Here is a 15,262-nt window from a genome sequence, read left to right on the forward strand (position 1 = left end):
AATCAACAAGACCACTCTGCTGGGTAGTATTAACTCCCTTCCCCCCTTGCTCCTCCAAGGTCTTAGTACTTAGTTTCAATATTTGTAATTTGAGGGTCATAGAAGCCCCTGGTACTCCTGCTAATGTCTCGGGATCTCCCAAACCAGTATCCATTCTTGATTTTCAGCTTTGGCCAAACTCAAAAGGATTACGTAGCCAAGTGTGTGCTAAGAGGGTCTTTGACTAGAAAGAGCCAATTGCATGAGCGGTCCTGGAATTCTCCAGCACACTAGCAGACCTATCAGCTTTTCCTGGGGATAACGCAACGCCCTTTGTGCAGCTGTTCGTCTTTCCTTATCCCCTTTCTCATTCATATTCTAGATCACTTTATTTAGAGAGGTACTCATCTCTTCTTCCCAGCACCCACATTTATAGATGAATTGGGGGTCCTTCGAATGTGACAACAAAAGGTGGGGAAATGACTTTGGAGGGGAACAATGATGTGACATTTCTGTTGTTGGGGTTGGAGGGATCTTCCTTCCTTTCTTCCTTTTCCACTTCCTCCCTCTCTCCCTTTCTTCCTTGCATCATGACTCAGGATCTGGTGCTTCACTAACATGCATTTTAGTCCACTTTTGACTAAAGTCGGTTGACATGAAACTGGCTCCTAGTCCAGCCTAATTCACAGGTTTATCTTAACATGCCACTGTTTAATTACTTAATGCTTCTCAAGCACAAACATTCTGGAAACTCAAATGACCCTATTAAAGAATAGTGCATCATCTTGTGGGGAGAGGATAAATTGTAACTCCTAGGATTATTATTATTTAATAACATGTGGGCTTGGGCATGCCCCCACACACACCTAATCACTGTCAGCCCAGAATGAGGAGAGCCAAGGCCCACTTTGGGAGCTGGGGTGTGGTTCAGTGGAGGAGGGTTGCCCAGAGTGTACAAGGCCCTTGGTTGGGGTGGGGAGGGATAGCTCTGTGGGAACAGCAGTTAATTAACTGCTCATAGTTTCAGTGAAGTTTGTCACCTTGACTCCCCTCTCTTGACTCTGTCTGTAATTCATCTATGCTTATAATTTATCACATAGTTTACCTCTCAGCCGTGCATGAAACAAGCCAACCCAAAGGCAAGTTGAGCACATAACATGTAGCAGCGTCTTTCTTGTACAGGACCTTCCCATTCAGGGCAAGAAGCCTGGAACTTCCTCTGCAGGACCCACCAGCATCTTTACCCCAATCACCCAAGCTTGCCTGGTATGGGAAGGCAGCTTGGGTGGGATCATTTGGGTGGTATACCCCAAAAACCACAGTAATTGGAAAGGAAAGGGAGCAAATATCAATTAGGGATTCCTCAGCCAACTATCCATCTTGGATTCCAAGGGGCTCCACCTTGGTCTCCTCTGAAGAAGCAGCTTCTAAGGGACAGCCTACACACAATAGGTCTTTTAGAGAATTTCCCAGGGAAGCTTCTAATCTGCCAGCATATCCACCTAGCTGTTGGTCTTGGGGGCCTGTCAACTAGAATGCATCCGACTTCTAAGCGCCTTGGTGGGAATGCGAGTAGGCTGTGCAAGGTAGTGCTCTTCTGGGGTCTTGGGGTTTCCTCCACTTCCCGGGCAACTGGGGGGTGCCTAAGTGATCTTGCTCCCCCCAACACCTCCCTCCCCCACGTGTATTCTGGCAAGATGGCCAAACACTAGCTATTAATTCAGGGAAGGGGGGGCGCATCATGGGGAGGAAGACAGCAGCCCTAAGGAGACCCCCCGCCCTGAGGCCCCCCGCAGACTGGGCCGCGGGGGGCGGGCAGGGGGCAGCCGGGGCTCGCCAGAGCTCGCAGGGCCGGGCGCCTCCCAGGAAGGCGGGGAGGGGAGCGCCTGTTTACCCAGGAGGGCTGTGCTGATAGCACGTTCCTCTAGTTTACTTTGCTTTCCTTGAGTTTATTGTAAAGGGGTAAAGTTTTCGGATCCGTCACGTGACCCTGACAGGTCCTGCCTATGGCGCGGCAGACCACCCACGCCGAGGGCCATGGAACTGCTTAATAGAAACAGGCTTGTAATTGTGAGTCCGCGCTGCACTCCGCCGAAAACCTCCGGCTGCCCAGCGCGCCGGGGTTTTTACACTTTCCGTCCCTTTTGTAAAGACGGAGGAGGAGGAGGAGAAGACGAAGAAGAAGAAAAAGACGACAGGGAAGACAAAGAGACCCGCAGCGACAAGGCAAGGGGGAGACGAAGGAAGACAGGGAGAAGGAGGCGAAGGACGAGGAAAGGGGGGCAAGGAAAAAAAAAAAAAAAAGGAATTGATGTGAAATCCAAGCCCAGCGTCCGCGCCATCGGCACCCGCGCTCCGGGTTGGGGTTGACGGCCGGCTATGGTGAGTGCAAACCGGCTGCCGGCGCGCCACCGCGCCCTCGCGCTCCGTGCGCCTGGCGGTGCGGGGACGCGGCAACGCTGGCGTCTCGCGCCCAGGACGCAGCAGCGAGCTCCGATCGCCCGGCAGGAGGGACGGTGGGGCTGGGTGGGCTGCGTCGCCTGGGCTCCTTCGGAGCGCGGGTCTCTCGCTCACTTGCTTGCACGCCGGGACCCCCGCCCCGGAGGCCGTCCCTGCGGGGCGGGGAGGGGGCTGGCTGCCACAGGTCCGGCCGGGGAACGGCTCCGGGGGGAATTCCCACGGAGGGGGTCGCCTGGGATCCCATTTTCACGCTTGAAAGGGTCGCCACCTTGGCTTCCGCTCATCAGCGTGGTGGTGGCTACTGCCTCGCAAGTGGAGGCTGAGCTGGTGATGGAAGGGCTGGTGGAGTGACAGCGCCGGGGGGAGGGCAGGGGGCGCAGGGAGGGGGCGCGCGCGCCGCAGCAAGCTCTCTCGGCTCCCGGGAGCTCTGCTGAGACCAGCTGCAGGGGAGCCGCGTCCGCTCTCGCACCCACACCCAGGGACTCTCATCGTCCTCTTCTGACACCTGGCTGAGTGGAACACCTAGGCCTGAAGAAAAGCATATTACCAAAAATCCGGGGCTCCAAAACCTCCCCGGCGCAGTTAGGGGAAAAAAGAGCCAAAGGGCGCTTTGAGTTCACAGGGGGCCATGGTAGACTAGAGGTGTGTGTTGACTCTTGCTCCCACGGAATCGGGCGCTCTGGTGCCTGCCACCCATTAAAGAGGTGGGCGGGTGGTGAAGTTCTGAGAGCGCTGTGTGAGGCCTCAGGGGAACCCCGAGGTGGTGGGTCCGACTGACCCAGACGCTCATAGAGAGTCCCAAAACCGAGACCTTAGACTACCAGAGACTGGCTCTTGTTGACATGTGGTGACATGTGGTATGTCTGTGCATTTAAGTCCATGTTTAAAATGATGACTAGTGTGTAAATGAACATAAGTCCAGTTTTCTGATCTCAATTTCTGTCTCCTAAGAAGAACCATATGGATTCCAGTCTATGGAAGACGCCAAAGACCTCTTGTTTTCCTGGTCCTGGGAGAGGACCATCTTCCTCCCTTTTTATCCTCCTTTCCTCCCTGGAGAGGAGAAGTACAAAAGAACTAGACAAAAATAATAAAGACCACATTGGGTGGCTCTAAATATTGAATAATTGGATCACCAAGGTTTTAAGTTACTACAACAGTCCATTTTCAGTATTCTGTATGTGTTCTTTTTTTTTTTTTTTTGGTCCCCCAGTAGTTCAACATGCAATTAATTGCCTTCACAAAGAAAGACAATGCTTTTGGGTGTCATCCTTTGTTACTGTAACTTATTATTTCTGGGTGGTACCTCAGGATGCATTGTTGCCTCAGGTGCTTTGTGTCCTCTTGTTGTAAAACAAGGGCCTTTCAATTGTGTGTGTGTGTGTTCCAGTTGTCACCCAGCCTCCTTCCTCAGGCTGTAAAATGTCTTTAAGTCCATGATCTTTTTAAATTAAAATGTTGAATCAAGATGGACACCAATAGGCCCCACCATCTTAATATGCCCATTCTCTGTTTGGGATATTAGCTTTATTTCAAACTAACTGAGAGAGGTGTATCTAATTTCTGGTTATAATTTGGTCATAATCTTACAAGCTACTTGAACAGGAAGGGGTTGGCACTATTTGGAATTACTTTATGAAAAAAGGATATTTAGTAAATGATCTTCAATTCTCTACATATAAAAAATTTTAGGTAAATCAATATGAATTAAAATATTTGCTGTTCTGTCTCTCTCTCTCTCTCTCTCACACACACACACCTTTTATTTTCTCCAGCCTCTGCCACAGTGTATAATGCCCTATTGAGACATGTAGGCGTGATGTGTAAACCGGATTAGCAGTATGAAAGAAAGACACACAATAAGCTGGAATTGTTTTACTTCCCTTTCATTTCTCATGCCTATATCTCTAATAAATTTGTTGCTCCAGCAGTGGGTCAAAGGGATCATGTTGCTCAGCTTCTTTTTCATGCAGGACCCAAAGGCAAAGAGCATTGAAATGAATGATATGCTTTCTGCCAAACTCAGAACTTGATATAGATATATTAGGCAGGGAGGTAGAGGTGATTCGAGAGAGATGAAGGAAAAAAATGTTCGGGGTTTGGGGATTTTAGGACCAGATCTCTTCACATTAGAGTGAAGCAATGTAGCTAAGGAGATATTTAGAGGAAGGGGGAGGGGAAGAAATCAATACCCGGTAGTGCTGTGTTTTCTGTCAAGTTCACTGAAGCTCTGCAATTGGTGACATTATTAAGCAAGAGAATCCTAGTCATTTTGGTACAAAGCTAATTCTATTTTCAAATATTTAAACTTGCAGCAATCAAAGTGAACATTTTTTGCATTTGGGAGACCTTCTGAGGACACCTCTTACCCACCCTTCCCACCTCCTACTCACTATAAACTAAAAAAAAAAAATTAAAAAAAAATACCAGTGCTCCTGGTTTTGTGCTATGGACCTCTCATTTACTCCTTTGTGGAGTTGGGAGCAGCTTCCCATTAAAGGAGATCAGAAGTAATTAGCAGCATTATTTTGACAAGTTGGCTAGAACTGTTCCCATTCCTCCAGCCTGGGGGTGGGGGGTGGGTATGGAAGGGAAGAGATAAGGGCAGGAAGCTGAAGGTGGGGAGAAGGGAGGGGAGTCAACCCAGTGGTTTCTGATCTTTTACCCCTCCTACCTTAAATCTTTCACATTCATTTTCTACCCTCACTCTTTAAGTAAATACATATATATACATATAAGTATATATTATATAAGAATATAAATATATTCTTAGAGAGCCAGGAAAATTGGGTGGGTGATGGCATATTGGCTTAAGACTCAAGCCAAGCCACTTGCATTGAATTGCTCGTACCCAAATTATATCCTGTATCCATCCACAAATTGTCTTGTTCATTCCTCCCTTCATCCCACCCTTGCAAAAAGAATGTTGTAGGCTCTGATATCATGTTTGCATTTCTTTGAATTTCTGCAAGAATGTATTAAACTCAGTGGAGACAATTATAAACGGCCTAAAGGTCAAATACTGGGATACATTTACCACTTTATTCTTTTATACTCTGCAGAAATTAGCTAAATTACAGTGGCTTGTAGATTCGCTTAAGCTTGATCTGAAAAGCCAGCGAAAAGTTGAATCCCACTGTGGCCCTTACTAACTCCACCAAATCTGGCTCTCATAACTAGGAACAGCCCAACCCAAAGGGCAGATGTTTTATTTCAGTTTCATCTTATCACTTGGATAATCTGATGTCATGTTTGAGACGTGTGTGGCATGGCTTTGGATAACTAAAGCATTGGAACAGAGAAGGGAGGAGACGTGAAAGAATGTAGACTTGATTGAGAAGTCTTGCATCATGATAGGGACAGAGAAATGACAATGTATGCATTAAGATGAACTTGAAAAAAAAAGATGAACTTGGAAAGGAGGATAGATGCTCAGCTCTGGCCTCCTTGAGGCTGCCAACTCCTGCTGGTTAAGGCCCTAAGCTTTCAGTGATTGGGTAACACTCACAGAGGGGAGCCACCAGGCTGAAAGGCTCTCCAAGGGAATGTACTGTATGCAGGCACACACCTTAGCAGGCCTGGCTCCTCCAAGCGGCCTCTCAGGTCTGTGGAATTCTTGTGGTTAGTTGGAAGTTAACAAACCCAGCGGTCCCCTGCACTGGGCATGCATATTAAAGCCAACAATGCTTACAAATGTAAATAAGGGCAGATTGATTAGGGACAACATTATCGCTGGGAATGTCGCACTCGCATGCATCAGCAATGAGGCAAATTGGGGGCAGCCTCAGCCCTGACCACCCAAGTCGAGCAGGCTTTTACACTGGTTCCTCTTCCCTTTCTTAAAACGTTACAGAAACAAGGCCAATTAGATCCTCAAAGTAATTCATCTCTGTGTATGATAAAGCAGACCACAGGGGAAGCGGCCAGTGGGGGCTGGGGAGATTAAGATAGTGCTTGTTAAGAGAGCCTGGGGATTGTGTCCTGAAACCATAGGCTAGAATTTACAGGCCTGGACCATTGTTTGAGATGCTGAAAAGTTAACCTAGCAAACAGCGGGGCGAGAGCACTGCAAACCTCGGGAATCAATGTTCAAAACATTTAGGAATTAAGTGAAACTGCCAGAAATGAGCCTGAGTGGAAGAGGCTTTGCCATTGAAGTGATGTATACCTAGCCTCTTAATTTCATTCTACAATTGCACAACCCAAGTAGCTACACTGAAACCAAATAAAGACATGGGAAGAAAAATGAATGGGGTCAAAAGGTATTGTAAGGAAACTTGGACAGCAAATATTCTATGGCAACGAGGTTACCTTGCCATGCATACAGTAAGCCTCAAATATAAAAACTAAGGGTGCCACCCCAAGATTTTAAAAGCAGTTTCTAACAGCAGGCAACAAAGTGAATTGACTTAAAACCTCCTTACTATAGACTACAGTAGTAAACCACCACTTTTTTTTCCTTAATGATATTTATTAAACATAAGAAAGCAGGATTTTACTCCTAGGCATGCTTCCAGCTCAGTCCTCCCGAGCCATTCTTGATGCAGTGTTATTTTCACTGCACGGTGCCTGCTTCCCCTTCAGGATTTTGGATCTTCAGAGTCGCTTAAAAAAAATCACGTGTTCTCTGGAGTTACACGTTTTGAATTTCCGCGCTGGCCCGGTACTCGGATCCTCTTCCTGATGCCCTGAGCACTCCCAAACATTTCTGCTGTCTTTATTCTTTGGAGCATCCCAACCGGTCTCAAGACCCGTTCACGGTTTTGCAGGGTCAGGCCTCGGGAGGGAAGGGGCAAGGAGGAAAAGGTGGCGAGGCAGCCGTCAGAGAAGGAGGAGGAGGAGGAATGGAGTGAAAGAGGAAGGAGCCAGGGAAGGAAGGGGGCGGAACGGCTGGCCCAGGGCCCCCTGCGGGAGCCGCGTGCACCGCCGCGGTGGCCGCGCGCCCCGCCGCAGCCCCTAGCGGGCCGGAGCGGGCGACGCGTAGCTGCTGAATGGGAAGGACCTGGCGCACGCAGCCATTGGCCGGTCGCGGGGAGGCCGCGCGGGCATTGGGCAACGTAAGGGGGCCGGTCCGCCTTCAGGAATGTACTACGGCGTGTCCGGCACGTCCGTCCGCGCCTGCGAGACAAGGGCGTCGCTTTGGCTACCGGAAGGGTCGGGCTGAAGGCGAGGAACTCTCCCGAGGCTAGCCGGGCGCGCCCACTCTCCTACCTGCACCGCCGGGTCTCGCGGGCGCGACGAGGTCTGGAGTCCCGCGCGCGCGCCAGCGGACGCACCCAGGCGCGCGCGCGCACGGACCTCCCGGCCCGGGTCACGTGACTCTAGCTCCGCCTCCCCCGTTTCTCCCCCTTCCCCTCCATCTGGGTTTCTTTCTTTCCTTTCTTTCTTCTTTTTTTTTTTTTTTTTCAATGAACACACACGGTGTGCATCTTAAAGACACCCTGCCCCATTTCACGGTTTCAGCTGAGTCCTCACTGCGGTTCCCTCTGCAGCTCAACTGCGTAGAAGGAAAAAAAAAAAGTAAGATACAGCAAAATTGAGGGTTTCTAGGTCTGCAGGGAGAGGTTTGAGAACTTAAGAAAACATATACTACTCTCCAATACCGGGGATTTTTAAATTACCCCCCCCCTTAAAAAAAAAGAAGTGCCACTACGTAGACAGTTGAATTGTCTCTGGTCCCAGGATTCACTCTCAAAACGTAGCGTGTTTTCTCAACAGAAAGCAAAATCCGGGGGTACGTCTTGGTGACACTGGACACAATATCGGGACAAATCCTCAAGATCTGCGCACAATTTGTTCCAAATGAACCCAGCATCCAAGCCTTTATCCCCCCCCCAACGTCACGCTCTTACTGAATATAACAGGGTGCATACTGATTTTTATAAAACTAAAACCGACTTTACTTAAAAATGTTGCAAATAAAAAGGTCGAGGTCAAAACCCAAAATAATCAGGAAAACATTCTCAATAAGCAGTTTCTTTTCTGTGAGGTGTTAGGATTCTTGTCTTTTACTGTCATATGTAAAGATTCAAATAAAAAAAAAACTACTTGTGCCTTTGCGAGACCGCATCGCTGTCTGGATTCCACGTCTAAAGAACAGACTCTTTCAAACTAGACGGTGTGTGTGTGGGGGGGGTGGGGGCTGGAGTGGGATGGGGACCGAAAGGGATTTTAAGAAAGGGTGGCTTTTCCCAACGTCCTCGCTTTCCTCTTTAACTTTCCATTTTGTTTATCTTAATGCGAGGCGTTGTTCCCTGCAAGAGCCTAAGTCTTGCCTTTAGTTATAAAAGAAAAGAGGAGGAAAAAAAAATTGGCACACACTGGCGCACTACCCGCCACCCTGTCATTATTGGTGCAGGCCTGGGAATTCAAGCCGGACCTCCCAGTATTTGCTGCAGCTTGAGGCCAAGGTGCCTCTAAAAGGGTTTTCTTTGAGGAATTTTAGAAATTGTTTAAGCGCTTAAAAAAAATTATTACATATCCCCCCCGCGTCTACCTCGAGGCAAATACTCGTGTGCGCGCGCCTGTGTGTGTGCGCGCGCGCAAAAAAGGTTTCTCACAAAAAGAAGACACTGTTGAAAAGAAAAGAAATAAGAAAGAAAGGAGGGGGGAGCATTCCTTAATGGAAGTATTGCATGCGAGAAGGTTGGCGCTCTCCGAGGCTCCCCCCCGGAGCCGGGGATGCACACACTGGGGTTGCCTACCTGGGTGGTCTCTCTACTTTGGTGAGCTGTTGCTAAGCAGCTAATAATAGTCATGTTTGCTGAGTAATTTCTGCCCTCCGCGAGCCAATCGCGTTGCAGAAACCCAAGCCATCTGACAGCCCCGGGGGCGGGAGCTCCAGCCTTTTTCTCTTTCGCTCGCTCTCTCCCCCTCCACCCCCTCCCCTCCTCCTCCTCTTTCTCCAAATGGAGAGAGTTCTTTTTTTTCTTCTTCCATCTCATCTATTGAATCAAGGAGCTGCTGCGGCTGCTGCCCGCTGCACACACACAGAGCGGAGTCCCCAGGTCCCAGAAGCGAGAGAGGCGCGCGGCGTGGGGGCAGAATGGTCCAGCGGGTCGGTGTGGAGCACAAGAAAGCAAAGTCCGGGACCGAGCAGTTACCGCGAACCCAGCAGACCCAGCGTGAGCAGCAGCTACTGGAGCCGCCACCGCCACCGCCAGCAGCAGCAGCAACAGCAGCAGCAGTCGCCACGGGAGCAGCAGCAACGGCGGCTGCCCTGGCCCGGCAGCGCTGAGACCCGCCAGGCACTATCGGACCCCGCAGCCGCAGCGACTCTTCGCTGGCCCTCCGCAGCCGCTCGGACGACCCAGGAGGCGCCGAGAAAGCCAGCGCGGCCGGCGGGGATCTGCTGGCGCTTTCTGCCGTGAAGGGGTCGCAGCGCAGGGCGGGGGGCGGGTAGAGGGAGTTGGGGACCGCAAAGAGCGCCGTGGAAGCGCCGGAAGGACAGGCTCGCTCCGCGCGCCGGCTCTCGCCCTCCTGCGAACTGGATGTGGGCAGCGGCGGCCGCAGAGACCTCGGGACCCCCGCGCAATGTGGCAATGGAAGGCGCAGGGTTTGACTCCCCGGCAGCGGCCGCGGCCGCAGCGGCAGCAGCGCCCGCCGTGTGAGAGACAGCAGCAGCAGCAGCAGCAAGCCTGTCAACCGGAGCCCGAGCCACCGGCGGCCAGCAGCGTCCTCGCGAGCCGAGCGCCCAGGCACGCCGGGACTCCGCAGCGGCGGCTGCAGCGCGCCGAGCCGCCCGGGAAGCCTCGGTCCCCGCGGCGGCGGCAGCAGCAACATGGCCTCGGTTGGTAACGCCGCCGAGCCCCAGGACCGCGGCGGCTGCAGCGGGGTCCTGGGCCGGCCGGCCGGCGGCGGCGGGAGACGCCGACGAAACGGGGGACTGCGCCGCGCCGCGCTGGACCGGGACTATCTGCACCGGCCCAGCTACTGCGACGCCGCCTTCGCTCTGGAGCAGATTTCCAAGGTGCATTTCAAACTCTCTTCTCGCACTCTCGCTTCCCTCCTGTTCCTCTTTGGGATCTCCATGCCACGCACATACATACATACACACCCTTCAGGAAAGGCAGCAGACGAGTGAGGATTGAAAAATTCAAACCCTCCGGTCCTAGGAGGAAAGGGCTGTCTTGAGGTCCGCAGGGGGTGGAGGGGTGTGTGTGTGTGTGTCTGTGTCTGTGTGTGAGTGTGTGTGTGCGCACACACGCCCTCCCTGGTGTGCCTTTTCCGGAGCTTTGGAAAGGAGTCCTCCGTGGACCACTTCGAGGGCGGCCGAGGCGCGGCTCAGCGCCGTGTCTTGTCCCCGGAGCTCCCTTCTCCCGCGCCCCTGCCCCTATTTTTGCAACCTAAACCCCTGTAATGGCCACATCTTTGAGGGGGAGGCGGAGTGGAGGGAGGCGGAGAGAGGCTGAGGGGAGGGAGCCAAAGTAAAGGTGGTTTCCTTTTTTGGCAGCCCATTCTGCTTTTGTTGAGCATAAAATCTCTGCTCCCTTAAAAATTATCCTCGCAAGAGGACATCCCCACTCTTCCAGTTTTTGATCCTTTTTCCCTCCAAGTCTGACGGGAAGAGGGAATGTTGTAAACAAATTGCCACCTTAAATCTTCCGTGCGGGTCTGCGGAGCGGCTGGGTTCATTGTGTTTACGAGGCTCCTTGAAATGTGTGGAATCCGGAGAAGGCGAGCACTCAGACGGGGGCCTGCCAGGGCCCTGGCGGGCGCGGGGAAACGCCGCTGCAGGGAGCAGCGCGCCCAGCCAGGACCCCCGCCTGCTCCGGCCTGGGCCCCTTCCCTATGCACTCGGCCTTTTTTAAAAAAGCTTTAACCAGAAGGGAAGGGGAGAGGAGGGAAAGATCCATGTGGCTGCCCTCTTCCGATCACAAATATTGTCGTAAGTTGCAGATGGCTGCCGTACTTCCTAATTCAACTCACACAGCGTCTTTCCAACGCTATGGCTAAGCATCGGGAATGGAAGTCTGTTCGCTGCTCTCACCACGTGGACCCCCACTTGCTGTCCACTCTAGGCTGGGGTCTAGATGGCAGAACTCTCAGTGTAGTGGATTGCTCGCCAAGTGCGCTTACCTGCCCCCGGCACCCATCCTAGCCCAGGCATCCAGAGAAGGGTAGTGGAAGGAGCAAGGCTTAAGAGAAAGGCGGGCGGGGGGGGGGGACGTGGTTTACTGATTCGTACGCGAAAATATCGTCCATGCCACGCGTGGGGGCGCCCTGCCGCCCCCAAGGTGCTGCTCCCACGTTGCAGCCTAGCTGATTTATGACTACCCCCCCCCCACACACACACACGCCGATCGCCCTCCCCCTGGCTGGCCCGGGTACCAGCCCCGCGGGCGAGTCGGTGCGCCGCGACCGCCCACGTCCCCACGGCTGTCGGGGGATCCCCCAGACGGGTGCGCGCGAGCAGGCGTGGGCGCGCGGACCGCAAAACCTCCAGCGTTCACTCCTCCCTCTGTTTCATCCCCAGGGGAAGGCTACTGGCCGGAAAGCGCCGCTGTGGCTGAGAGCGAAGTTTCAGAGACTCTTATTTAAGCTGGGTTGTTACATACAAAAAAACTGCGGCAAGTTCCTGGTTGTGGGCCTTCTCATATTTGGGGCCTTCGCTGTGGGATTAAAGGCAGCTAATCTCGAGACCAACGTGGAGGAGCTGTGGGTGGAAGGTAAGACAGCCAGCGTCCGCCACCCCCACCCCCCCAATTCCCCATCCCTCCTGTTTGATGAAGATATTTGCCAGCACACACCTAGAGCCTTGCTCTGGCCCGCGAAACCCCCTGCCCGTACTAGGGGCAATTGTTTATTGTTTGGGCGCCTGGCCTGCAGCCAGGCCCGCCCGACAAAGGCCGCGCTGTAATCTACTCAGGGCGCTGCGCCTTGCTAGGTGTTGTGGGAGAGAGTGGCGAGGGCGGGCCGGCGGGGGCGCGGGGCCCCTCCGCGGGACAGACCACTCGGCACGGCCTGGGGGGGAGTCCCGGGTGCTGGCCACCGTCGCTGCCAGCCTTGGCTCTCCTTGGAGACGTAGCCTCGGGGAAGGTCTCCCGGGTCGCGGCTCCTGGGCTCGCCATCCTTCCCTCCCCCACCCCCACCCACGGCGTCTGTGGCGAGGAGAGGGGGTGGAGGGGAAGGCCACCCCTCTGGCTGCAGGGAGTGTGCGCGCCCCCGGGGCTGCGGCTTTGCACGGGGGGGGGGGGGGGGGGCGGGCGCAGCGCGGGTCTGCAGAGGCGGCCGCGTGTGTGGTCCTGTTTTTGGACAGCTTTCAACTCTGGGGGAAAAAAACATTTGTCTCAAGGTACAAAAAAAGGGGGGGTGGGGGTGAAGGAAAAGAGTTGGAATAAAAGTAAAGCATCTACTAGAACGCATGTTTGTAAAGTAGATTAATGCTTCTTCGCATGTGGGGGCTTTTTGGATGGAATTTTTCCGAAGGCTTCATTTTGCAGCAAAAAAAAAAAAAATTGTTTTTTAAGAACTTGGGTTTGATAGGAGCCACCGAAGGTGGTCTCCAAAGGGTTTCTGCCAGTCTTTATCTATGGTTCTCATTTGAGGTTTTGGGGGGTTCTGCCTTTTAAAAGGAGTTGTAAATTTTTAGTGACCCCCAGAAAACATTTACATTCTTGGTGAGACAAGAACGACCTGCCTGCCTCCTTCCCTGTTCTTTATGGTTTTCTTCTGGTTTTTTTCTTCATTGTCGGTTAATTTTATTTTTGGAAAAGTAAGTCCGCTGTCTACACACGTTGTAGCTTTGGGCATCTTCTACAAGAGAGGAGCAGCAAGGATTGGAGTAGTTGCCCAGATGTTTCAAACTAAAAGTACTTGGTGTATTCCCAGTGTCAGGACTTGGGTTTTGGAGCTAAAGAGTTCTATGCTTACTTCCTTAGGTAATCATTCTCAAGACCCTCCTGGAAACTCACCTTCCCATTAATGTTTTGCAATAATGATCTGCAAACCTGTGCTGGCCTATTTAGTTAAGAAGTGGCAATTAAAATAATAATCGAAGTAGTTTAGGCTAGAAAACACTACTTTAAGTAGCTTGGTAATTAATACAAAAGTGTCCTTTGGCTTGAATCCATTGGGTAATTTCCCTCATTTAGGTTCATTGTCACTGGTAAATGAAAGAAGTTTCATTGAGCACCTATTATGGCCCTGGTGACATATTTCCCCAGCACTTATATCATCAGCACTGTACTTGGGTTTTGGAGCTAAAGAGTTCTATGCTTACTTCCTTAGGTAATCATTCTCAAGACCCTCCTGGAAACTCACCTTCCCATTGATGTTTTGCAATAATGATCTGATCTGCAAACCTGTGCTGGCCTATTTAGTTAAGAAGTGGCAATTAAAATAATAATAACCGTAAGGGACTCAGAATCTTGGGAGATACTGCATCATTTAATGCACATAGAACTATTAGAATTCAATGCATTTGCACTGAATTTGAGTTCACAGTTTAAATGGGCCATGAAAGTTAAATGAGGAGAAAGTTCTTTGTGGAGGTGGTGAGGCAGCTGGGGGTACTGAATAGACTGGAGCCAGGAGGATGTTCTAGCAGGGGGTACATCATTGCTCAGCGGGTTGAGTGGTATCCCCAACAGAGTGGAGGGACTTCGTGCCATTCTCTTATAATTGTTGGGAATACATACATAGGACACAGTAAACTGGCCAACAGGGCTGCAGTGTGGAAATGCAGTGATTGGCCATAGCTCAGAGAGCTTCTCCAGCCTTACCCGGGTTTGCTTTTTCCACCCCTTTGGGCCAACCCATCTGTGGCCAGTTGATGACAAAAGTTAGTTTTGAGTTATTTTAATAAGCTTTCAAGAAGTGATAGGATTTTTCTTCACATTGCAGCAGTTTCTTTTCTTTTCTTTTTTTTTTAATTGGTTTTCTGAGGTAGGGTTCCACTCTAGCGCCAGCCCAGGCTGACCTGGAATTCACTATGTAGTCTTAGGGTGGCCTCAAACTCAAGGTGTCCTCTTACCTCTGCCTCCCTGACTGCTGTGATTAAAGGCATGTGCCACCACGCCTGGCTTGCAACTCATTTCAAGACCTAGGAGCTCCAGCTGGTTATATGGAAGGATTTTAAGTGGGCATACTTGAGGCAGGGATTCCCTTTGCCTGATGTTGAGCTCACCTAACCCCAGTGCTGTGGATGGAACCCAGGAAAAATAAATATATAGTGCATGGTAGATGAGCACCCTCCCACTGAGCTGCATCCCCAGTCCCATGTCCCAGAACTCTTAACTCTAGCTCACTGGTTCTTGGTCCCAACATTCAATACTCAGTTCAGCAACTACCGTATTCCTAGGCATTTATTATATATTCACATTATATATTTACATGCTTTACAACTCATTCAAGTACCACCTATTACAACATGATAATATAATGTTTCATATATGACAGTCCTACTTTTCATGTTAACTACATGCCTCTTAATATTCACTAACTACTAATGACTTAGGTCCCTGGTCTCCTGTAGCCTTGGCCTCATTCATGTATTCATTGATAGGTTTTTCCCTTGCAGAAGCCAAGTTTTATAAATGCAGGTACGCTCAACAATAAAGGGGAGCCACACTGTTTTCACCCCACTTCATTCAACATCAAAGTAACTATAGTGATCTTGCAAATATTGATCTTAGTGTCCATGTCATGTCAGCACTTAGAATAGTGTGATAGTGTGAGCAAGCATTCTCCCCCCCCCCCCCCCCCAGATAGGGTCTCACTTTAGTCCAGACTGACCTGGAATTCACTATGTAGTCTCAGGGTGGCCTCAAACTCAAGGTGGCTTTAATGTGACAATTTGCTTTCAGAATTAAGAATTCTCTAC

At 51.1% G+C, this 15,262-nt stretch overlaps 1 protein-coding gene across 2 annotated transcripts in view; it reads left to right on the forward strand.

Annotated features, from left to right (window-relative positions):
* The first annotated feature begins 1,995 nt into the window (after positions 1 to 1,995).
* Positions 1,996 to 15,262, forward strand: part of Ptch1 (patched 1) — a 72,829-nt gene continuing 59,562 nt past the window's right edge. The window contains exons 1-2 of one of the 2 annotated variants that reach the window (XM_045144268.1): positions 1,996 to 2,361; positions 11,915 to 12,107. In XM_045144268.1, coding sequence (XP_045000203.1) covers positions 2,359 to 2,361; positions 11,915 to 12,107 — 196 coding nt within the window. In that variant the 5' untranslated portion in view covers positions 1,996 to 2,358. Of the gene's footprint in view, positions 2,362 to 10,219; positions 10,409 to 11,914; positions 12,108 to 15,262 lie in introns of those variants that run through there. The other variant, XM_004656856.2, reaches the window with a different exon arrangement.

The sequence above is a fragment of the Jaculus jaculus genome, chromosome 2 (genome assembly GCF_020740685.1).
Source record: "Jaculus jaculus isolate mJacJac1 chromosome 2, mJacJac1.mat.Y.cur, whole genome shotgun sequence".
NCBI lineage: Eukaryota > Metazoa > Chordata > Mammalia > Rodentia > Dipodidae > Jaculus > Jaculus jaculus.